Source organism: Fusarium musae, chromosome 11, assembly GCF_019915245.1.
Source record: "Fusarium musae strain F31 chromosome 11, whole genome shotgun sequence".
Taxonomy (NCBI): domain Eukaryota; kingdom Fungi; phylum Ascomycota; class Sordariomycetes; order Hypocreales; family Nectriaceae; genus Fusarium; species Fusarium musae.
This window is the reverse complement of record NC_058397.1, coordinates 1782118-1805494: the sequence shown is the minus strand read 5'-3', so window position 1 is coordinate 1805494 and position 23377 is coordinate 1782118. Positions and strand designations below refer to the sequence as shown.

The window sequence follows — 23377 nt, the reverse complement described above, 5'->3', positions numbered from 1 at the left end:
TGTCCCGAATTCTTATATACAATGATAGCTCCAGAATTACAATGCTGTTGGCGACCTAAGCCTTACCATCCTTGTTATCCCGCTAAACATGGCTTCCGACTCGACGCTTATAGAATCAGGTGAAATGACGGAGACTACTCCCTTGATACCATCTCACAAACGCCACATCAAGGACACTACATCGATAAACACTGCCTCACAGCAGGACAGTCTACCATATAATGACTATCATACCATCGACTGGCTTCAAGACCTCGTACAAGATAGCCTTCGACGCGACAACTCAAATCTCTATTCGCGACGCGGCATACGCTACCGCATCACCAAGCTATGGGACGCTTCTCAGGGATGGATCGCAGCTTTCCTCATCGGTCTTCTCACTGCCTCAATCGCTGCATTCGTAGATGTCAGTGTTGAGGTTCTAGCAGATCTCAAAGATGGCTACTGTACCAATAACATATTTTCAAGTCGCCGAGCATGCTGCGCATCAGAGATAAACTGCCAGAACTGGAAGCCATGGACAGAGAGCTACATGTATGCATACGCCATCTACGTCAGCCTTGCTTTGACATTTGGTATCATCGCTGGAAGCGTCACAGCTACTACGAAGATGAATCTCACTGCCGTTCCTCCGGAGAAAAAAGAGTCGTCTGCAAGTCCCGGCGGAAAGGTCATGTACATGGCAGCAGGAAGCGGTATCCCCGAGATAAAAACTGTATTGTCCGGCTTCTGCATCCCTCATCTCTTCGATCTCAAAGTTCTCATCGTCAAGGCCATCGGATCAATCTTCGCAGTCGCGACAGGCATGTGTTTGGGAAAAGAGGGGCCCTTTGTACACATCTCAGCTTGTGTTGGATATCTTGTCACCATCTGCATTCCCAAATACGCGAGTAATCAACGAAAACTGAGAGAGATGCTCAGCATTGCCTGTTCAGCGGGTTTATCCGTTGCTTTTGGAGCTCCGATTGGAGGTGTTCTCTTCAGCTATGAGGAGATTAGCACTTATTTTCCTCGAAGGGTACTCTGGAGGAGCTGTCTTTGTTCAGTGGTGGCGGCGGCTGTTCTCAAGGAACTCAACCCTACGGGAACTGGCAAGCTTGTTTTGTTTGAGACGAACTACGGCGTCAACTATGATGCTCTTCACTACCTCGTCTTCATCATTCTCGGTGTCTGCGGTGGCATCTTCGGTGGAGTATTCTGCAGAGCCAACTTCCTCTGGTCAAAGTCATTCCGAAAGATTACGCTCATTAAGAACAGCCCTGTCTTCGAGTTGGCCCTTGTGACATTGATCACAGCGGTTTTACAGTTTCCAAATATGTTGATCAGGGAAACCGGGGATATTGTCATGCAGCGAGTTCTTGTTGACTGCAATCATGCTGAGGAGGACTGGATTTGCCAGCAAGAGGCCCAAACAACCGGCAAGGGCACGTACTACGCTTGGCTGATTTCCGGGACATTCGTCAAGCTATTTTTAACAACCATTACATTCGGCTGCAAGGTCCCATCTGGAATCATCATCCCCGCGATGGATGCTGGGGCGCTCTTTGGTCGAATGATCGGGCAACTCATCCCCAACATCTCGCCAGGGATCTTCGCCATGGTCGGGTCAGCAGCCTTCTTGGCGGGAGTTAGCAGAATGACTGTAAGTCTAGCTGTCATCATGTTTGAGCTTACAGGGGAGGTCAACTTCATTCCGCCTTCCATGATCACCATTCTGACGGCGAAGTGGGTGGCTGATGCAATCAGTGCCGATGGTATTTATGATCTTGCTCAACATCTTCAAGGACATCCCTTCTTGGAGGCTGAGGGTGCAATCGCCAAGGTCAGAGAGTTCAGAGATAATGAGGGCACTGCGACGGTCGATGCTCTTCTTCCTTCAGAAGATGCCACGGACAACGCTATTGTGTCTGTCGGTCGGGACTATCGTGTCCACACATCAGTACTCCAACACAAGGTCTCTCATCTTCAAAGCAGCGGCTTAAGTGACTCAGGACTTGTGTTCGTTAACGACAAGGGACTATGTCACGGCTATATCTCGCAATATAAACTGGAGCAAGTTCTGCATATGATTGAGAAAACCGATGGTGTTGAAGAGTCTTGTGAGGTAAGCGTTCTTGAAGGTACTCTAGCGGAGGCGATTGACAGGAGTCCCCTCACTCTCTCATCAAAAGCACCACTTGAGTATGCTGTGGAGATGTTTGGAAAGCTGGGCGTCAGTTATTTGGTTGTCACCGAGGAGGATACGGTGAAGGTGCTGGGGGTTGTGTCGACGAAGCAACTGATTGCTTTCTTGGATATGTTGAAGTAGACGCCGGTTCCTAGCACGGCACTGGAGGATACAATACTACAGGCGTACAAAGGTCCACCCAACCGTCAATTCCCCTTAAGTGGTCGGAGTTGGAGTCTAGTGAGCTGGTGGAGAACATTGTGCCACTTACGGGCGACAGAACCCAGTGGGTAGGCTCTAGAAGGGTGCTAATAGTCATGTAAAGGAGCTTCAGCTCCGGTTACCATGATGATCTCGACGTCATCCCAAATCCAACACCTAAAACTGATTGCGCTGGCCAAATCTACAATAAGATGCGATACAATTTGGCCAGTGTCTGCAAAGCGACTCAGAAATCGATGACTTGTCCCATCCCGGGTAGATTCAGGGGCGAGAAGGAAATAAGACGGGATTCATCAAACAAGCGAACCCGCGGAATCGCGATGAGGATCGAGGATGCCGGTCGAGTCTTGGCCCAGGCACCTTCGCTTATTAGCGTTTAATTAACCACTCCCAATTCGATAAGGTTGCTAGAAGTGTTATTTGCAGTTGAGACTTGTGGCTGAGAGCTTATTCCGGCAGAGAGAACCTAGGTTTCTCAACGTTAGACCGTGGAAGTTCTACGCGAAGTTACTGGTGCATAAAGTGCTGTCATGAATTTCCGGTTATGCAGTGGCTGAAACTAATTGGGTGACAGCTACCGGGGTTCCGGCGCTGCAAATCGAGACATCCTAGACTCGACATTCCGCGATACCTTGATACGCCTAAGTTTGTATAGGTGTTTTAATACGTCTAAGCGATGACAGCATCTCACAGTGAGAAATAGTTGCATTCACGGACCGGAAGTCGCTCACAAGTCCGCAGCGTCGCATCCCAAATCATCCCAACTTTTAGCATCGTCATTATCTCCCCAGTATCCAAGACCAATCCCTGCCACGGCATTCTTTCCACGCCCGCTAAAATCCATTAGTAACATTAACCAGGGGCCAAAACCCAGAAATGGAACCCAATAAACTTTGGGTGGCTTGCGAACACGACTCATGGCACCCAAACGCGTTATCACCACGAGTCTTTTTTTGTTCTCCCCCAGAACAAAAACCGCTCAATTCCCCTGAACCTGTGACGGCCCGGCAAAACGGAGACACCGTCTGCATCGTGCGGAGCGGAACGTCAGCGATTCGCTGGACCCGCGATATCTTACCCCCCCTGGTCTTGTCTTGGAGTGCCGATCTAGTCCGGCACAAGAATAGCACGCCCTGTGGCGACACGGCACGTGCACCCCCCTGGGGAAAATCTTCAAGATCAGCGAGTTTGAGCTCTGCTTGCTTGCTTGTATCTCTCTCAGCTTCATCTCGAACATGGCATACCAACGCGAGTTCGAGATGCAAGCCCTCCCGCCCTCACCAAAATCACGAAGCCCCGAACCAGAACCCAACGACTCTTCAGCATGGAATCGTCTCATCACAAGCTTCTCCCGCGCCCCATCGCGCCATGACAGCCTGAGCAGCTACAACAGCTACGCCTTCAACGGGCGGCTGTTCAACATGAGCAAAGCAAACTACAACTCTGCCAACACAGCGCTGGCGCGAGAATTAAAGAACCGGCACTTGCAGATGATTGCGTTCGGCGGATCTATCGGAACGGGTCTTTTTGTCGCGTCGGGTGTTGCGCTGTATCGTGGGGGACCTGTTTCGCTGCTTCTGGCGTTTATCATCATGGGTGCTATGCAGTTCTTTACGATGCAGGCGCTGGGGGAGTTGAGTGTTGCGTTTCCGGTGGGAGGGTCTTTTGCGAATTATTCGACAAGGTTTTTGGATCCGAGTTGGGGATTTGCGATGGGCTGGAAGTGAGTGAATGTGAATAAGTGAGCGTGAGATGAGATGAGGCTGACTTTGGACAGTTATACGCTGCAGTATCTCATTGTGCTGCCACTTGAGATTATTGCAGGAGCATTTACGACGAATTACTGGAATCCCAACGCCAGCAAGAGCATTTTCATCGTTCTCTTCTTCATTCTCATCCTCGGTATCAACCTTCTCGGGGTGAAGGGCTACGGCGAAGCTGAGTTCGTCTTCTCAGCCGTCAAAGTCACAGCCATCGTAGGCTTCATGTAACAACCCCCCCAACTCACCTCCCCTACAATCGCATCTAACAAAATCAGTCTTCTCGGTATAATCATCAACATCGCAGGTTCCCCAGAAGGAGACTACATCGGTTTCACACGGTGGCAAAACCCCGGCGCCTTTCACAACGGCTTCAGAGGCTTCGCAAGCGTTTTAGTAACGGCAACCTTCTCCTTCGCCGGGACAGAAATGGTCGGTCTCGCAGCAGCCGAAACGAGCAACCCGAAAAAGTCACTCCCCGCAGCAGTAAAGCAAGTCTTTTGGCGAATTTCTCTCTTCTACATTCTTTCGATTCTACTCATCGGGTTGCTGGTGCCGTATAACGAGCCGAGATTGCTGGGGGCCAAGTATGGTTCTGATGCGGCGGCTAGTCCGTTCGTGATAGCGATTGAGATGAGCGGCTCGGATGTCTTGCCGGATATTATGAATGCTGTTATTCTGATATCGCTGATTAGTGTTGGGAATACAGCTGTGTATGCGTCTTCACGGACGTTGGCGGCGTTGGCGGAGCAGTCACTTGCGCCCAAGATGTTTGCGTACATTGATCGAACTGGACGACCTCTGGTTGCGATAATTTGCTGCGGTTTGCTGGGCTTGCTAGCATTCAGCGCCAACTCCAAGATCCATAACGAGATCTTCAACTGGCTCCTTGCCATTAGTGGGCTAAGCACCCTCTTCACATGGAGTTCCATCTGCGTCTGCCACATTCGCTTTCGAAAAGCATGGGCACTATCAGGATACAATGTTTCCCAGCTTGCCTTCAAGTCACAGGTTGGAGTTTGGGGGTCTTGGGTTGCACTCGCAGCTTACGGAACAGTTTTGGTCCTTCAGATCTGGGTTGCCATATCGCCGATCCAAGCAGAGGGTGAAGACCCCCTCACAACGCCTGAACGGTTCAAGAACTTCTTTCTGCAGATTTTGACGATCCCTATCATTTGCTTGTTCTATTTCACTCATAAGATCTGGGTGGGGACAAAGGTGGTGAGGGATAAGGATATAGATATTGATACGGGGAGAAGATATCTCCATGTTTGGAATGAAGAGGAGGAACAGGCCAAGAGAAAATGGCCTTTATGGAAGCGAGTGTATAACCATTTATGTTAATATTGTAGAGACTAGAATGTCCTAATTATTTAGTTTAAAGACACCATGCATACGTTTGCAGTTGTGAACTGGTCGTATTGGGGTATTGGCGCTGGGGATTGCTCGCCAGATGACTCACGGCCGGTTAGCATCAGTGGAGTTGTCGACCAGCCAATCGCTAACCCCAATCCCGTTACATCATCAGCAACTCGGGCTTATCATAAAATGGCGATCTCAGCCAATGTCATAAAGGGGATGCAGATCCTCATGAATCACCCAAATCGTATCGCATAACCATTCTTCCAGGCGCTGCAGCAACAATGGCAGACCATACATTCTGGCAGTACATCCGCCTCAAAGCAATCGTTGCTTTCATCCGTCTCGTAAACTACATCTTCACACGTCCTCACTTCAAGCCCTCAACAACATGCAACCGCAAACTCATCCGCATTGCCTCCCGCGACCTCAACCGCTTCATCAATGCTTGGATTTACTACCCAAACAATTACACCGACGCTAAAAAGTATGGTCTTGTGATCAATTGGCACGGCGGTGCTTATACTCTCCCGAATCTGGGCATGGACCACCAATTCTGCGAGAAAATAGCCGCAGAGAACAATCTGCTTGTTCTTGACGCCGATTACCGAAAAGCACCCGAGCACCCTCTTCCTGGAGCTGTTGAAGACGCTGAAGATACTCTTAGATGGGTTGAGAGCCAGGCGCAAATGTTTGATCTTGACAGAGTTGCCTTGTCGGGTTTCAGCTCTGGAGGTAATCTAGCGCTCGTTTCATCATCTGAACTAAGGCGTGAGTTCAAGATGAACATCAGGGCTGTATACGCTTTCTACCCAGGCGTTGACTTATCCATTCCGCCCGAGGAGAAAACAATTCCGAAACCCATCCGACCTCTTCCCGTGTCTTTCCAGCATCTTCTCGCTGACGCGTACGTACCGCGTATTGAGGACCGCAAGTCGCCCAAAGTATCGCCCATGTACGCCGAGGGAACCTCCTTTCCAAAGTATGTTATGCTTGTTGCATGTTCTGGAGATATTTTCACGCCCGAGATCGAAATTTTTGGAAAGAAGTTGGAGCGGGCTGGTCGTGATGTCGAGATCGTCAGGGTCGAAGGGGCTCATGGATGCGATAAGACTACGAACCCAAAGACATTCAGGCCTGAGGCGAGAGATTTCGCGTATGCTAAGGTGGTCCAAAGCTTACACAGTATTATGCAATAAGAATGAGTACCGTTAAAGCTTATTGAAGACAGATGAATGCCATTAAATTGCATTGAGTTGGAACATATGAACGTGTTCATATGTTGTTTAGTATATAGTAGAGCTGTTTTAGTTGCTGGGATGTGCTGAATATGAACGTCGGCGAGTTGGTACGCAACCGTTCTGGTGAACATGCAATATACTCACAGGAACAAGATATATCAGCCCTACCTAAGCGACCGCAACAATGAAAGGTTTAGGAACTGAGATTACACTCTCTGTCCCAATCCAGTCTTGCTTTAAGTTACAACGTACATGTATATCAACCCCTCAAGAAATACCAGGTCATTACATTCGTGTTAGCAAGTCTCTGATTCCAGCTCAACACCACGCCAACGCGGTCCTGGGGACTTAGGTACGGTCCATAGAGATGCAAGAATACGAGGCTATTTCTGACAAATTTACCCTGCTACAAAAAGCAGTCGAAGAGTAGAAGTGTAAGATCCGTCATCATAAACAACGAGCTCGAGAGCGAGATAAGGAGACTCCAGCGTGAGGATAGGCAAACCAGGAAGAATAATCTGTAGTCATTGCCAACGCTGGCGCGCTATGAATAAAGGGCTAAACGTATCATCAAAAGAAAATCTGATATTCTCAGTTCCATTGATGTTCGTTCACATGTTCGTGTCCATTTCCAGTGTCAAGTTCAAGGTCAGTCAGTTACGAGAGGCTGCCAGTGTCCGCATTCGCATAATCCAGTGGCCGTCAATGCCATGGTATCCAAGCTGGTCTTATTATGTACTTGCCACTGCCACATGGAAAGCTGGTCGCCATCCTTCTATCTTCGCAAACTCTTCCTGACAAACTCTTCACCTTTCTACAACCAACATCACACCGACCTACCAACACCTTTCTCTTACACCCAAATTCACGAATCCTTGGTCCAACATGGCGTCAGGCGATAAGACTCAGCATTTTGAGCTGCTGGGCAAGTCCCTTTTCAAGTGAGTTTCTGCTTATGATTTGAAACAAAAGGCTAGTCCTCATGTCAGGCTCTATGAAACCGAGATGTATTCCGATCTGAAAATCGCTTGCGGATGGGACATTCATAAAGTCCACAAGGCTATCATTTGCCCCCGATCTACCTTTTTCACGGCCGCTTGTAATGGAAACTTCAAAGTTAGTCAACATCTCTCTTTGGCCTGTCCGTAATACTGACAATGAATACAGGAGGGTTTGGAGAGCATGATCAATCTCCCGGACGACGACCCGACCGTAGTCCGCGAAATGATCTACTACCTTTATAACCTTGACCTCGTTGGTTATGAGTTTATCCCCGAGGATGGGAATTACATCGAGGAAGACCTCTCGGACACTGAGTACGACGACCAGACGATGCGACGCTGGCAACGACATCACCACAGTAGATTCGTGGGCAAACGAAGAGTGAGGGGTCTTGTTCCTAAGCTCGGAGTCCGTATTGGTCCACCAAAGAACCTACCTTTGTTCGCAAAGGTCTATGCCATCGGAGAGAAGTATGGCATCCCGGGATTGAAGGCCATCGCGTTCAGCAAGTTTGAGGCACTCGCCAAAGCCTATGCCAACACCAACGACTTTCGCATCGCAGCGGAGGAGGTTTACACCTCCACTATTGACCAGGATCGCGGCATGCGAGACATTGTTGTCAAGACTGTGGAGGAGAATGTTGCGCTGCTGAACAACGCAGATTTCGAAGCTCTCGCCAAGAACACTGAGTTGGGCCACGATCTTCTGATGAAGATCACTTCAACTCAACGTGCAGGTTAGAGAAGTCTAGGCTTTCATGGCAGACATCGGACCGTCCTCGCCAGTTGAATCCGACCATCCTTAGTCGCTTCTTGTCCTGGAAACATCAGATGATCAGGAGCTCAATATTCAGTTATCCCCAAGGAAATACGACAGCACTGCCAGGCTTGACGGTGGTCTCTATGGTCTCACGTTAATTTGGAACGACAGAGTAACCAGACTCACTGAACCTGAACAAGTCATTCTTACTGTCACCCTTCCCCCACAGATTTGTACCAAAAAGATGAAGAGTCTAGGCCATTGATGGAGATTTTATGTAAACTTGGTATAGTTTACGCCTGTAGACTAGTTCTTTCAATGGAGACTTTCATCACCAATTAGCTTAGCCCATCTTCATGTGAACGAAACCTTCGACCGGTTAGACTTCAGTCTCAGGCGTACAACACCACAAATCGTAGTTTCTTGACCAAACTCTATCATTTATGATTCAGTAAACAAAAGTATGATGCAAAATATATATTTAAAGGCCTGCTCACGGACGAAATTTCTATGTATGCACCTCAAGTCATCCACCATGGGGGACCCTATGGACTACAAACTGGGTAGCGGCCCACCACCACTTTTCAACACAAGCGAGAGGAGCAACGAGTGTCTCAACAGTCTTCCGGGGTACTATTTGAGATTCTTGTGTACTTTTTTCTTTTGCTGATTTATGGAACAGCGTGCTTGAGACCGGAGAGCTTTCCGACCTCACGATCATATGCGGCAACAATCGGTATCGTGTGCATAAACTCATCCTTAGCACCGGGTCTCGATTCTTCAAAGTCGCCTGCACTGGCACATACAAGGTAACATGAATCCAATCACTATTTCCAGGTTGCGAATCGGGAAGCTTACAGCATATCTCAGGAATCTGATGGAGAAATCTGCCTCCCAGACGATGATCCCGCTGCCGTGCGAAAGATGATTGGTTATCTTTACAATATCGACTACAACCCCACAAGAACCCAGATGCCGGACTATGAAGATGATGTGGAGGCAGAGCTGTCCGATACGGAATACGACGGTGAGGCGCGGTATCGAATGAAGCTCTTTGGGGCAGAATTTATCGAGCGAAAAAGAATAAAACGGCTCAAAGAGCATGAATGGGGAGGCTGGAAGGCCGAAGAGTCTCCCATTTCTTCGCAGCTCTGCCTGCAAGCGAAAGTGTATGCATTGGGGGAAAAGTACGGGATGCAGGGTCTTAAGAACGCAGCGAAGGGCGCGTTTGAGAGCGAAATACAGAGTGGCAATGTTGGGGTCGACGAATTCGCGGAGGCGGTGGAGGAGGTCTACACTTCGACGGTCAGTGAAGATAGGGGTTTGAGGGATGTGGTTGTCAAGATGATTGAGCAGGACATCTTGCTGTTGGATCATATAGTTGTGCGGGAGGTCATGAGGGCTACTGACTTTGCGTTGGATGTTCTGCTGTACATGTCACAGAGAATGAGGTCTCAGGCAAGGTTTAAAGATTCACCACAGGCTGTAAGTCTGAGAGTTTGGGGGTCTTGACTGCCCTAGGAATTTACATAATTTCGGAACAGTTTTCCCATTCCTCCCCCCTTCTCCTCAGAATATCCTGCCCATAGCTCATTACCATATCGTAGGCCAAGCCCTCTTCCTTCAGGAACTCCTTCACATCCTTCCTTTCAAAAATTGCTGGCTTTGATTTCAGGATTCTGACAACAACGTCGCGAAGAGGACAATCGCCTTCGGCAGTGCAGTTATACGCCCCCTTCATCATTTGTATCAGATACCCAAATTAATCAACACTGCTGCTCTTGAAATCATTTTCGCCTTCAGTTTCGAAATTTTGGACATCTAGAGCTTTGAGGCCAGCAATGCCGTATTTCTCGCCCAGTGCGTACACTTTATAATGAACATAGAGATTGACGTAGGGGACGACGTGTGAGGCTCGTTCTTGTGGAGGAGTAGTGGATGCAAACTAGGCTGATTGGCAGAGGAGTCGCCGCTGACAGAATGACGAGTTACTTTCAACGGCACTGTTCCGGGTGGGAAAGGAACCATGGAGGGCCGCTGATATATCGGAACTAGTTTCGCGTCGTCGGGGATTTACGTTTGGTGATAGAGATGTTCGATCATCAAGCTCACGGCGAAGGGGTCATCCTCTCGCAGTTCGATCTCACCAGCCTGAGCCTCCTGTACGAAGTAAGTAAGCGTTCCCAAGTAGGTGCAGTGCAAGGTTACCTTGAATCCACTGCCGCACGCTGCTTTGAAGAAGTCAGATCGAAGACAGATGATGGCCTTGTGGACTTTGTGGCGCGTCTCGCCACAGATGATGACGAAGTTGGAATAGTCACCGATTTTGAGGAGACTAGGCTACATACCAGCATCGAAGCTTTTGACCAGGTGTGAAAGGAGATACTCACTTTCCAAGGGCGCTTCTCTGATCGCCAGCGTGGTCAAAGACCTCAACAGTGCGAAGGGCCATGGTGGGTCAAAAGCCTTATTCTTCTTGCGAGTTCTCCGGACCTTGACGCGCGGTGCTGTCGCAGAGGTCTTGGTGACAAATGGGGAGACTCGCAGAAGCATCTACTGGCGATGGTGGAAGAGGAAGATCGAGAGAGATGAGGAGTTCCTTTTATAGCAGAAATGTTTGTTCATGTCCAGGCAATGGCGGTAACAACAAGCAGCTTTTGTCACTGCCTGCCCAAATCTCGACACTTTGTTGTTGTTTGGCTTGGTTGCCATGTTTGCACAAGACATCATACGCAACATTCTGCTTTCAACAAAATTGGGAGTGAGTTTGGACTATGAATGGTGAGCTGCGTGGATTGCACAATCTCGACTTGTTTTATGAAAACACAAATTAAAGAATTGCACTAGGGTTTGCCAGTATGTTGGGCGTTTCTGATGAAGTGAACATTTTAATATTTTTGGTTCAGGATAAAAACATGCATCCGATGTTGACTGCGGGGTTGACCTCCATCCAACCTAAGTTGTGACATTACTTAGGTAAACTTAGTACATCTTTGAGAATCTTTAGACCAGTACATTTGGCATTCGCCTTCACTCCGACGCCAATTCCATCAGCAGATCAAACCCCAGAGCTGTCTCCTTGAGTACTGCCTTCATGTAGTCCCTTTTCAACAGATGCTTCTGTTTTCTCAAGAACGTGACCACGGCATCACGAAGAGGACGGTCCGTTTCAATGGTTGAGGTGTATGCTTCTCTTATTGCCGCCAAGAAGTCGTCTTTTTGACCAATAGTCCGAATGTCAGATTCGAACTTGCTGAGAGCCAAAGCTTTGAGAGGCTCGATGCTGTACTTTTCACCGAGGGCGTAGACTTTGGCATGCAGATGCAGGTTTGCTGGAGGAGCGGGTCGCTGAGGAGCGGACGGTCGCGAAGGGGGAAGCGGTGTTGACGCTGGCGCAGGTGATGCGAAAGGATTTGGATGGGGCGTGGACAGTGATTGATTGGGCGAAGCTTGAGGTGGATTATGGCCTGAGGGCAAGTTGAGGCCTGCGAAGATGCCGCGTCCTTGTCGGCCCTGGCTGGATGCTCTTCTGGATTCTCGAGAAGCGGCCGGTGGCGGAGGAGGAGGAGTAGAGGCGGCACCGAAGACAGAGGGTACAGGTTGAGAGATGGGAGCAATTGGAGCCTCCGGCCGGGAAGGGAGCCCCTTGAGCCTCTTGTTCTCGGCAACAGTTGCGTCGCAGAGTTCCCTCTTCCTCTTGTCTTTCTCCTCACTATTGTCGGCAGCAGAGGATGGCGTACCGGCAGCGCCGTCACGGGGAGGCGGTATGTACGTATCATGATAGAGATACTCAATCATCATTCGCACAGCAACCGGATCGTCATCGGGCAAGTCGATTTCGCCTGTTTGTGCTTCCTGCGAAAGTCAGTCTTGGTCTCAGCATGAGCCAATCATGAAGGCACAAACTTTGAATTCGCCGGAGAAAGCGGCCTCGAAAAAGTTTGATCTTGGGCAAATGATTGCCTTGTGAACGCGGTATTGATCTTTGCCGCATGAAATCGTGAGATCAGAGTATTTGCCAGTTTTGAGAAGGCTGGAGAGCGGTCAGTCGCTGGATCATAGTGGAAGAAAGTAATACTTACTTGGCGAGCGCTTCGCTCTGTGCGTTTTGGGCGGCACCCATGATGGCTAAGCTGCGTTGCGAAGAATGAAGAAGTTGTTGTGAGATGAGAGTTGAGAGTTGTGATTGAGGCGGGGAGATAACCAAAGGCTAGGGCTCAGGATCACTCTCCTAAGCGGCCATAAAGGTTCAGTAAATTTAGCATAACTTAGTTCAGATTTAGTGAGCTTTAGATTACCTTGGGGATTTTAACACCTTGCTGACGTCAAGTCTTATAGTCCCTGGAGTGACTACGGCTGTTGGCAGCTGGTAGGGTTACACAACAACAAGCGCCACAGCCTGAGCAAATGAATGAGTGGTGATATCTCCTGTTTGTCATACCAAGTGGCAGCAAGTGACTGACACTGTTCTCACAAATTGATGCCATTTGCTTCGGTGTGTTGTTTCTGTTTGTCTGAACGGCCGCACTCATGGATCTCTTCGGGATATTGGCATTCCTGTTTAGTTTGGTCACTGTATTGAACAAGTTACATGTACCAGGAGTTGCCAGCTGGTACTCCTCTCCTCTATTTCTCAACTGCCTCCCCCAGCCGCGTCGAAATCGGAGGCAAATATCATCCCAAAAGCGACATGTTCATACATCCTACCGCGGTAAGAATCCTTGACCAGAAACTCAACAGGGATAGGCTTTCTCCATCCTGCTTTTCTCCATCCTACACCTGTAACCTTTCCAATCACCTTCCCAGGCAGTATCCTCTCGTGTGCTCCGTCATGTGCATGACTATGTTCACCAGGGTCAAGCTCCTGAATATCAAGGCCAAGCTGAGTCGCCGTTTTGACTGAGATGTAATTGAAGGAGCCTAGGTAATCAATCATGGCGCTTTTCACTGGAATAGCTTTCCCGTTGTTGATTATATGCCCTTTAATGGCCCGGACAACTCCCTCGCGTGAACCAACCGTACATGCCGAGGTGTCTATTCTCGGCGACTTGGGCACATCAGGGCTTTGCGGTGTCGCAGGCGTGTCTGGGATCTGTGGCGATGATGATGGAACGGTTGAATGAGGTCTAGAAGACTCGGGGCTGCTGGATGTATCCCGTGTTACCTCTGATGTGACTTCGCGAGGCACTGGAACACTATGAGGCTTAGGACGCCTTGGTCCCGGGGACGGCTGTGGGGTCTGCGGGGGTGCTGGACTCAGAAATGTTTCTTCTAGGACAAGTGACCTTCGATTACCAGGTGCTCTGTCAGATCGGGGTGTCGAACCAGTTCGCCGTACACTCTTTGATAAGTAGAAAAGTGATTTCGTCGCAGCGTCAAAGTCTGAGTCTCCGTTTATACTTGACCACGGCTCCTTCATTACACTCTGATACTGTTTCTCGACTAGTTTTAACTGGCCCTTCAATGATTTTCTTATGGGCGTTAGGCGCTTTGTCGGTCTCAAGAGACGGGTCTTATACTTACATCTCCTGCTTCAGGCACTCCGCCACCTCGCCAGAGGATTTATTGAGTAAGTATCGATTTATCTCCAGTCCGATGATTGGGCAAACGAGGTTAAGACTAGATGCGACGAGCTGCATTTCGGGAAATAATGATTCAACTTCCATTTTATCCAGCAAGAGCCAGTTGATCTTTCTCAAGATTTTGGATCGATTATTCGTATCGTTAAGGTCGCGTGTTGTATGGTTCATTTGTTTTCTAATGGATTCTGTACTAGAAACGATGAGGTCCAGGGACTTGTTGTCGATAATGTACTGTAGGACTTCTGACGGAGCTCGCTGCATTTTCTCAAGCTTTGACGCATGGCCTTTAAGCGCTTTCAAAGAAACGTCTATACTGTTAGCCGATGCCTGTATTCCGCTCGCCATTCTTTCAATTTCTTTGGCGACATGGCCGTCGTCGGAGGTGATTCCTCTGAGAGATTTGACGAAATTGGCTGTTGGTCTTAATAATCCTACGATGGTGATAACACTGGCAAAAGCACCAAGGGCTTCCATGCTAGGCAGTCAAATATTCCAAAAGGCTAAAGATGTGAGTCTGTCCAACGTTGAAGAGCAGGAGATGATTGAGGTTATTTATTTTCCAGTCTATCTAATACCACTATGCCTTGCTACAGCCTATACAATTGGGCTTGTGAATTGAGACCTCATCACAGCCTGCTTTTAAATGGCATTATCGGCGCACTTCGACCAGTTTGGGTGTGCTCGGATTTCTCTTTTTGGTAGACAGTAAGCCTACGGGTCAGTCAACGATTGACACGTCGAGCTGCACAATTGTCACAATCTGGAACCAACCAACAGCATAGCCTGGTTTCCAACACCCCGCCTCGATCGGTTGCCTTACTTGCAGCATTCGAACGGCTCAAGATTTGAGGCGACTACCGTAACTGCATAAACGCAACACATTTCCAGAATCTCAAACCGTCACTGGCTGATTCAGGAGTCCAGAAACGGTATGCATAGCGGGAGGCGTTCGCTGATTTTCAACGGATATCGTAAGGGAGACTCCAGGCCGACTGTCGGCAATTATGGCACAGCTACGATGGAATTACGATAACACCTAGCACAAGCAAGAATAAACACCAAATCGAAATAAATCGTCACCTAAACGACAAATCTCACACCAAGAATCATGCAGTGAAACAAAGCAACAATCTCGCCATCGCTGATAAGTCCGCTGACTAATCCCCTTCCTCGGAACTTCAAAACCCCGATCCCTTGACATCATCCTCAACTCACTCCCCCAGTCTCACACCCATCCCCAAATTACCCCCAGCCATGGCAAAGGCAGAGCTCGGATTGAAGATCGGCTTCTACGCCTATCCCATCGTCCTTTTCGTCACGCTCCTCGGCGTTCAGTCCGCTCAGTTCTACATAAGCCGCCATGGCGCCACGACGCGTAAAGTCGCGTTGGACAACGATGTAAAACAGCACATTGACAAGATTCGCAAGTTTTACGCGCGGTGTATTTGGGTTCTGCAGGTTATCCTCTCGGGATTGTTGATTGCGAGTGTGGTGTATGCTACGAGGGAGGTTTTTGCGGATCAGGATGGTGGGAAGGGCAGTGTTGAGTTTGCGTTTAGTGCATATCTCGTACGTTTCCATTTCCCTCTTGCATCATGGATAACTAACCAATGCTAGGCATCTTTTGTGGGAGTGCTACTATACTACGTCGCTGGTCTTCTTCCAGACCCTGAAGGGCCGTGGAATCCGAACTCTGCTCACCTTTCAGCATGGTGCGTCGGTGCCCTTGCAGAGATTGTCATCGCAGCTGCTCTCTCAGCTGTGGAGCCGAAACTTCGGGTGTCACCTGGTTTTGTCGACACTCTTAACATTCTTGGAGCTGCGAGGGTTCTTGTTCTCGCATTGATGATTGGGGCACTGGGTTTGAGAGAGTACAAGACTAAAGCGCTAGAACCAAAGTCTTTGCCGGAGGAGAGACGGGGACTTCTTGAGAACGGAAACGGGACAGCAGAGGGATATGGGAGCATTCAGCCCACGGCTGCTGAGCCGAGAAGGACGCAGGTTTCTGGGACAGGATGGCTAGATTACTTTGCTGGATTTCGAGTCCTGTTTCCCTACCTCTGGTAAGTCCCTGCCTTTCAAACTCTGCTCACTCACTAACTTTTACAGGCCAAAGGGTTCTCCCGTCTATCAAGCCATCGTACTAATCTGCATCATCCTCCTCATCTGCCAACGCACCGTCAACGTCCTAGGACCTCTCCAGCTCGGCACCCTCGTCGACAGCCTCGGTGAAGGCAAACTTCCCTACAAAGAAATCATCCTCTACGTCGTATACCGTGCTCTTCAAGGCAACCAAGGCGTTCTCGGCGCCGCGCGATCCCTCCTCTGGCTGCCCGTATCTCAGTCCCTCTTCCGCCGTCTTTCCTCCGCTGCATTTGAACACGTCCTCGGCTTATCACTCGAGTTTCACCTCAACAAGAAAGTCGGCGAAGTCACCAGCGCCCTGAGCCGCGGCGCTTCCATCAACACCTTCCTTGAAAGTTTCTGCTTTCAGGTTTTTCCCATGGTGTTTGACATTTTCGTCGCTGGTGTGATTTTCTTTGTGAAATACGATGCTTTCTACACCATCATTGTGTTCTTCATCATGTGGTCATACATCTTCCTCACAATCTACGTCGCCAAGTACCGAGGAAAACAGCGAAGGGACATGACCATTAAGACTCGCGAGATGGAAGCTGTCAAGACGGATGCTATCGTGGCGTATGAGACGGTTCAGCATAATTGTGCCGTTGCGCGTGAGACGGCGCGGTTCAGAGAGCATGTTACTGTTTTCCAGCGCGCAGAGAGATTGGTGCAGTGGTCCTTGAACGGGCTGAATCTTACGCAGAGTTCGATTTTCACTCTGGGAACGGCGCTTCTTGTTTCGGTGTCGGCGTACAAGATTTCTATTGGGGAGCAGACTGTTGGTGAGTTTGTGAGTCTGATCAACTACTTTGTTCAGCTTCAGGGTCCTTTGAACTTCTTTGGGACGTACTATACCATGCTTCAGAATAACCTCATTGAAGCTGAGCGTCTACTTGATATCGTGAGTATCTCTCTTCTATCAAAATGGGGTATGCTAATGGTAATAGTTCAAAGAAACACCTGGCGTGGTTGAGAAGCCCGATGCCATCCCATTGCCCTCGCCCAAAGGCGAAGTCTCCTTCAACGATGTCAAGTTCGCATATCACGTCAAGAAAGGCGATCCCGTTCTCGACGGCATCAACTTCACCGTTGCCCCAGGCACAAAGACCGCTATCGTCGGAGAATCAGGCAGTGGAAAGTCCACTTCCCTCAAGCTTCTCTTCCGCTTCTACGACGTCACGGATGGCTCCATCACCATTGACGGTCACGACCTTCGAGATGTCAAGCTCGAGAGTCTTCGCAGCAACATCGGCGTCGTTCCTCAGGACACGGTTCTATTCAATGCGACGATCATGTACAATCTTTTGTACGCGAGACCAGATGCGACGGAGGAAGATGTTTACAAGGCGTGTGAGGCGGCGAATATTCATGAGCGTATTCTCAACTTTCCGGATGGGTATGAGACCAAGGTTGGAGAGCGGGGATTGAAGTTGTCGGGCGGTGAACGCCAAAGAGTAAGTCACCGTTGATGATTAGCACTGCGGACGTGAACTGACATTTGTAGATCGCCATCGCCCGTGCCATCCTTAAAGACGCTCGCATCCTTCTCCTCGACGAAGCAACCGCCTCTCTCGACTCACACACAGAGCGTCAGATCCAAGATGCTCTCGAGCGCGTCACCGAAGGCCGCACAACCATCACAATTGCGTAAGTCTCCTCTAAACCCCTCTCCAAACAATGGCTAACAATCTGCAGTCACCGTCTGTCCACCATCACAACATCAGACCAGATCATCGTTCTTCACAAGGGCAAGATCGTCGAGCGCGGAACGCACAATGAGCTTTTAGCGCAGGGAGGACGATACCATGCCATGTGGGAGAAGCAAACGACTATTGAGAAGAAAGAGAAGGAGAAGAAGGAATTGGAGGGTGAGGCGTCGGAGACTGGGTCTCAGTAGATGAGGAAGTGTAGGATATGTATTGTAAAAGGCTGGAAAGGCATCGCAGCGATTGGATGTCGGAATTGTTGGTTAGAAAGCATGGCGGGTAATAAAAGTCATTTTGTTAGGCCTCGAATTGTACTCTGTGTCAGTCCATCTCGAAACAAGTGAGGTTGGCATCGCGTTGCATCTCAACACCAAGAATTGGTCATCTTGGCGTTCGTCACGCCGCAAGCAATCGAGACCGACTCAACATCAATGCAGTCAGTCTAGACAACCATCACTCCTTGTGACCGCACCAATCGAGAGCACTGCATACAAAGCTCCCTCAAAACACCAATTGCATGCAAGAAATCTGTCACAACCTCCAATACAGCCTAGCTTCAACCAATGCAAACTACTTTGCGGGGTCATCCTCCTCCGGGGACTACGCCGACGTCATCTCACAAGTTCCTCCGCGGCACGGAACGGTCTGGACCAAGATTAACTTGGACGCGCGTATGTCGGCTGATGAACTCATGCAGTGTTGCATTGACTTTGGGGACCGTCAGATTTAAATCTGAGGGACTCGTCGACGCACTGACGTGTTGAGATAAGCCACGAGGCTAGCGTCTCTCTATGGGGCGGTCAGAATGGGCTTCACTGTCGATATTGAGCATTGTCCGAGGGACTGCGCGATATTGGAAGTATCACAGACTATGAAGGAAACATCGCTGCCATTAGAAGTATTAAAAGTCGTATATAATTAAGCATAACCCCGTCTACGTGAGTTTAATAGCATCCTTGGCCTCATCAATGGAAGCCTTCTCGAAGAACCGCACCCAGCACTTCATCATAAGCATATTGATCAGATACAACCCTCCAACAACCCCAACGAGACCGAGCAGGTACCAAACCCACTCGTGCTCACCCAACCACATTATCGCCTTCGTATCGCCGTGATGCCACGACGCGCCCTCGTAATCAGTCAAATAAGGTTCGAGCTCCGTCGCATTGATCACCTGCACCGTAGTCTCAGGCAGCGACGGCTGCTCGAGCAGGTAATTCTTCAGCGCCATGGTCAGGAACAGCGGGCCCGCTGATACCATCACCGCGACGTGCGGGAGGATGTGCGCCCAGGGACGGGTTATGTCGTTGTAGAGCTGGATTCGCGAGAGGGCTTTTGTGAAGGCCGGGTGGTGCGCGGATGTTATCATCATGTCGTTGGAGACGCCGGTGGGCGTTGTGCTCTTGAAGACGGCGTGGTGCTTGCTGCCGTCGGCTTCGATCTGGTGCAGCGGGATGGTCGCGTTGCAGAGCGTGTCCATGTCGAGATAGATACCGCCGTAGTGGTGAAGAACAAAGTATCGAATAGCATCAGCGCGCTGAATGTTGAAGGGGAATGTATCCCAAGTGTCGAGGAACCAAGGGTACTCTTCCGAGATAAAATCACGAGCCTTTGCGTCGGTCCAGTGCTGCGACAATTAGCTCCCGTCCCTTCAATCAAACCACCGGGACCAAAAACAAACCTTGTACTCAAACTCCGAGTAAGTCTCCCGACAACTCTTTACCAAGTCCTTCCAAGCCTCAGGGATGGTCTCGTTCGCGCTGGTCTGGTGAAAAATCCTCGGTATCGTCCTCTGCGCGGGCACATCCTCGCCAAACGACGTATCATTCAGGGGCAGCGTTAATCTCGCACCGAACAGCTCCTCATTCCTTCGCAGCAGCGTGATGAGCGGGTAAAAAGCATGCACGAGCACAGCGATGATCAAAAAGTCGATGAGGAAGAGAATCACGGTCGAGCGGCGCAGTCTTGGCAGGCGGAGGTACTTCTTCGGCACCGAGGGCTTCGCCCATTCGAGACGCTCTTCATCGTAGGAGCTTTTTCGTTCAGGGCCGAGGATCGGTGAGGATGACATGTTTAGGGGAGAAGATTATTAAAAGAGGTATTGAAAAGGAAAGGGAGCGAAAGGACCGGCGAAGCGGCTTGGCGTTGGGTGCGCTTTTGAAGGAGTGGAAAGGATGGATTGAATTGAATTGTTTTTTGGGGCTGAGATTAAATCTGACGCTCGCGAAAAGATGGTGGATTGCGCCGCAGGGACGGTGGCAGTACAGTTGCAGTGGCACCAAAGGGGGGGGTGACCCTTTCATTATCAGTGGAGCAGGCCCCCTAATCCCCCTCGGATTTTTCGTTCTCGCTTTTGTTTCTTTGGGGTCCGCGGACGACGGGATTGGCTGACCATCACCCCGCCCCGTCTCTCATCTGACAATTTCAGCGGGTGCATTTTTCACTGAATCTATAGTGGCCTCATACTCTAACTTTCTGTCCCCCGTCCCCCCTGGCAATCTAAAATTTAGCCTCTGCGGAAATGGATCATCTACGTCACCCAAAGCTGAATCGCCCAAGTGGCCAATTGCCAATTGGTACTGGCGCTTCAGGGGCTGCCTCCCATAACCATAGCCAAGACACGTAATAACACAGCGCTCCAACCCGCCAAGCTTATCTAACCCCCCTAACTAACCGCCCTAACGCTCTTTAATTCTGTAGCCCAGTGCGTGCGTTCGATAGCTTTTGATCAGAAAGAAATCCTGATCCCAAATCAAATCCTTGCTTCCCTTGTTTTGACCGGTCCTCCCCCTGTTCATTATTCTCCGCGTCTTCCGAAGTTCGTTCTTTATTTATCTTTTTAACGTAAACCTTTTTTTTTCCCCTTCTAACGTATCGACTCACCCGCCCCAACCTATTCGTCGTGACAACCTTTAAGCTTCTTTTACTCTATTTATTACACTCTTCGTCTTTCTTTTATTTTTGCTGGTTCAGGTCAGGTCGGCGCATGCCGCAGTAGAGGACATCATGGCTCAAGAGCAAACTCCACAGAATGAACAAGATTTGGGTGAGCCGCAGTTTGCCTACCACGCCGTCGTGGAGCCAATCGTACGTATTTTCTCTGTGTAAACTCTCACGCCGGACAGAAGTCTAACCTTGTGGTCTCTTTTTTGGCGGCACGTGCAGTTCATCGTCGGTGTCATGATCGCTTCATGTTACTTCAACCGCCTCCGAAACTTCTCCATCATCCCTTCGTCAAAGAGCGCCGACGCAGGTCTCCTCGGCCAATCGAAGCTGGAGCCATGGGACGAGGACGACGTCCACGACGAGACGGAGCGTCTCAACCTCGCCGACGCAGCGTCGCCGACTGACACGCACCCGCCCAAGAAACGAACGTGCTGCGGTACTGTTGTTCACACGCCCAACTCGAGCCGGTACGCCAAGTACTATCACTCGCGCTTCATACAAAAGTTCCCGTTCCTCGTCGAGATGTTCTACTGGGCTGTCAATCTGCTCTTCTACGTCGGCGTCAAGTCGGCGAGTGAGCTTATCGCCGCCACGGATGGCGTCTGGCAGACTGCGGAGAACCATGGAAAGGCGGTCTTGTGGTTTGAGCATGAGGGTCCGTTTAGCTGGTTGTTTCCTCTGCGCGAGATCGATGTCCAGAGCTTCTTCAGGAATGATCACCAGACGATGCTGACCATCTTGAACCGCGCTTACTCCCTTATTCACATCCCCGTCACCGTCAGGTTCGTCGTCACTTCTACTACGCCTCACGACGAAAACATTGCTAACAAGCTTAAGCTTCCTCGCATGGTATTACTACGCCGCACCGACGCACGCGCAGTTCGCAGAGGCTCGTCGCATGATGACGCTCACAAACCTCTTCAGCTTCGTCGTCTTCACAACATACCCATGCATGCCGCCTCGTCTCCTTCCCGAAGAATACGGCTTCTTCGACACCGTCCGCCGCGAAGACGCCGAGTCCATCTACGCCACCAACAAGTTCTTCAACCAGCTCGCCGCCTTCCCCTCTCTTCACTTTGGATACTCCTTCTGCATCGGCACTGTCCTCCTGTACCACTCTGGCCTCTTCCGCCGCCGCCTCGCCCCCCGTGAGAAGCGCATGAGCAAGGCGTGGCAGGTCTTCTTCGTGGTGCTGAGCGTCGTGTACCCGGCGTTTGTGTTGACTATCATTGTTGCTACGGCGAATCACTACTGGCTTGATGCCCTTGCTGCTACAGGAGTTGTTCTGGTTGCTTGGCTGTCGAACCGCATGTTGCTTGGTCTTTTGCCCTTGGAGGATCTGTTCCTCTGGTGCGTGAAGCTGGAGAAGCCGTTCCCTACAACCGGCAACCGGGGAGGGAAATAAATGACACACAGCATGTTTTACTCAATCATCACATAACGATATCGCATAGCAACCCATCGCAATGAACCATTTAATTAATGTTAATCTAGAATAATGTCAATCAACAACGTACACGCATGCCCCCACTTCACGATATCCCACAAGACGGTGTGATATGCTCACGTGCTCACCTCCAAACAAGGCTTGCACCCATGCTCGCCTTGCGGAGAATGTGAAATTGTGGTGGAGTTTTGACCATCCCCTTTTTATGCGCTTGACGGAATTGAATGTGGGACCTGTCGAAGGATCGGACCCGACGAGATTACCGTGCCGAAACCCACCAACGGAAGACGGAGGTCAATGAAACGCCGTTGGAGTGATTAAAATCTGACCGACTCGTGTGGCACCACTGGAAAAATTCTGTGCTGACGAGAGACGGGCTGAACGAACGCGCGGACGAACTAATACGCGTAGATAAGATACGAGCAAAGATGAATACGCCAAATACGCGAAGGTTTCACAGAAAACTGTTGATCGGCATCAGTGAATACAAAGTGTCGAGAATCGGGGTCTCGGACGTTGGAATTTAGAGTTCAATTAACTTTCAAGCTTCAAATTTTCATTCAAGGGGTACTTGATTCATTCCTCTCTATTTTCTTTGGTCCAATCACGCTATGGAAGAGACTCACTTGTAGAAAGGACCCTGCATCGCTTGAGTGGACGACATTGCATCCGAAGAAGCCGGTTGCACTGCGACGTGTGAGATTCTTATCTCGTGTTTGAGATCCCATGTGCAAAAGGTCTTGGGGGAGTGTCCCTGTTGCGCAACGTCGCTGAATTGAAAATGAGCCATTTATCGAGAGACTCGGAGTTGATATATGCAGCTGAATCCCGTTGATTCCGTGAGCTAACGCGAATTTGTGTTTCGAATCGTTCTAGAATTGAAGATGATCTGATTCATGGTGTTGAAAATTTCAGGTACCCGATCAGTCCTACCCTGAAGCTCTCCGCCAAGAATGGGTCTGTCCCCAGACCCTGAAAATCCAGCGCAAATCTTTTGTGTGCAATGTTCAGGGTCCAGTCCTGGTGAGATGTTGCGAAACGTGAATCGGGACACATGTTTTG

General features: G+C 49.8%; 10 protein-coding genes across 10 annotated transcripts; 7 read left to right on the top strand and 3 right to left on the bottom strand.

Annotated features, from left to right (window-relative positions):
- Nucleotides 1–88: 88 nt before the first annotated feature.
- On the top strand, nt 89–2308 carry J7337_013712 (uncharacterized protein; the record flags this gene model as incomplete). Its single annotated transcript, XM_044831189.1, has 1 exon — nt 89–2308. The coding sequence occupies one exon, from the start codon at nt 89–91 to the stop codon at nt 2306–2308; it is 2220 nt and encodes a 739-aa protein (XP_044674464.1).
- A 1316-nt stretch (nt 2309–3624) lies between these two features.
- Nucleotides 3625–4546, top strand: J7337_013711 (uncharacterized protein; the record flags this gene model as incomplete). Its single annotated transcript, XM_044831188.1, has 3 exons — nt 3625–4041; nt 4180–4365; nt 4457–4546. 3 exons carry the CDS (start codon nt 3625–3627, stop codon nt 4544–4546), a joined length of 693 nt encoding a protein of 230 aa, XP_044674463.1.
- A 1246-nt stretch (nt 4547–5792) lies between these two features.
- J7337_013710 (uncharacterized protein) lies at nt 5793–6707 on the top strand (the record flags this gene model as incomplete). The annotated part of the gene is made up of 1 exon (XM_044831187.1): nt 5793–6707. The coding sequence occupies one exon, from the start codon at nt 5793–5795 to the stop codon at nt 6705–6707; it is 915 nt and encodes a 304-aa protein (XP_044674462.1).
- Nucleotides 6708–7634: 927 nt separating this feature from the next.
- Nucleotides 7635–8492, top strand: J7337_013709 (uncharacterized protein; the record flags this gene model as incomplete). The annotated part of the gene is made up of 3 exons (XM_044831186.1): nt 7635–7690; nt 7727–7865; nt 7917–8492. 3 exons carry the CDS (start codon nt 7635–7637, stop codon nt 8490–8492), a joined length of 771 nt encoding a protein of 256 aa, XP_044674461.1.
- Nucleotides 8493–9045: 553 nt separating this feature from the next.
- Nucleotides 9046–10022, top strand: J7337_013708 (uncharacterized protein; the record flags this gene model as incomplete). The annotated part of the gene is made up of 3 exons (XM_044831185.1): nt 9046–9140; nt 9193–9319; nt 9348–10022. The coding sequence occupies 3 exons, from the start codon at nt 9046–9048 to the stop codon at nt 10020–10022; spliced, it is 897 nt and encodes a 298-aa protein (XP_044674460.1).
- Nucleotides 10023–10035: 13 nt separating this feature from the next.
- Nucleotides 10036–10962, bottom strand: J7337_013707 (uncharacterized protein; the record flags this gene model as incomplete). The annotated part of the gene is made up of 3 exons (XM_044831184.1): nt 10036–10245; nt 10623–10845; nt 10901–10962. 3 exons carry the CDS (start codon nt 10960–10962, stop codon nt 10036–10038), a joined length of 495 nt encoding a protein of 164 aa, XP_044674459.1.
- Nucleotides 10963–11540: 578 nt separating this feature from the next.
- J7337_013706 (uncharacterized protein) lies at nt 11541–12633 on the bottom strand (the record flags this gene model as incomplete). The annotated part of the gene is made up of 3 exons (XM_044831183.1): nt 11541–12365; nt 12417–12543; nt 12593–12633. 3 exons carry the CDS (start codon nt 12631–12633, stop codon nt 11541–11543), a joined length of 993 nt encoding a protein of 330 aa, XP_044674458.1.
- A 2713-nt stretch (nt 12634–15346) lies between these two features.
- On the top strand, nt 15347–18113 carry J7337_013705 (uncharacterized protein; the record flags this gene model as incomplete). The annotated part of the gene is made up of 6 exons (XM_044831182.1): nt 15347–15661; nt 15710–16155; nt 16202–17117; nt 17164–17670; nt 17721–17863; nt 17912–18113. The coding sequence occupies 6 exons, from the start codon at nt 15347–15349 to the stop codon at nt 18111–18113; spliced, it is 2529 nt and encodes an 842-aa protein (XP_044674457.1).
- Nucleotides 18114–18856: 743 nt separating this feature from the next.
- On the bottom strand, nt 18857–19993 carry J7337_013704 (uncharacterized protein; the record flags this gene model as incomplete). Its single annotated transcript, XM_044831181.1, has 2 exons — nt 18857–19549; nt 19604–19993. 2 exons carry the CDS (start codon nt 19991–19993, stop codon nt 18857–18859), a joined length of 1083 nt encoding a protein of 360 aa, XP_044674456.1.
- A 935-nt stretch (nt 19994–20928) lies between these two features.
- Nucleotides 20929–22273, top strand: J7337_013703 (uncharacterized protein; the record flags this gene model as incomplete). Its single annotated transcript, XM_044831180.1, has 3 exons — nt 20929–21009; nt 21088–21650; nt 21706–22273. 3 exons carry the CDS (start codon nt 20929–20931, stop codon nt 22271–22273), a joined length of 1212 nt encoding a protein of 403 aa, XP_044674455.1.
- Between the last annotated feature and the right edge of the window lie 1104 nt (nt 22274–23377).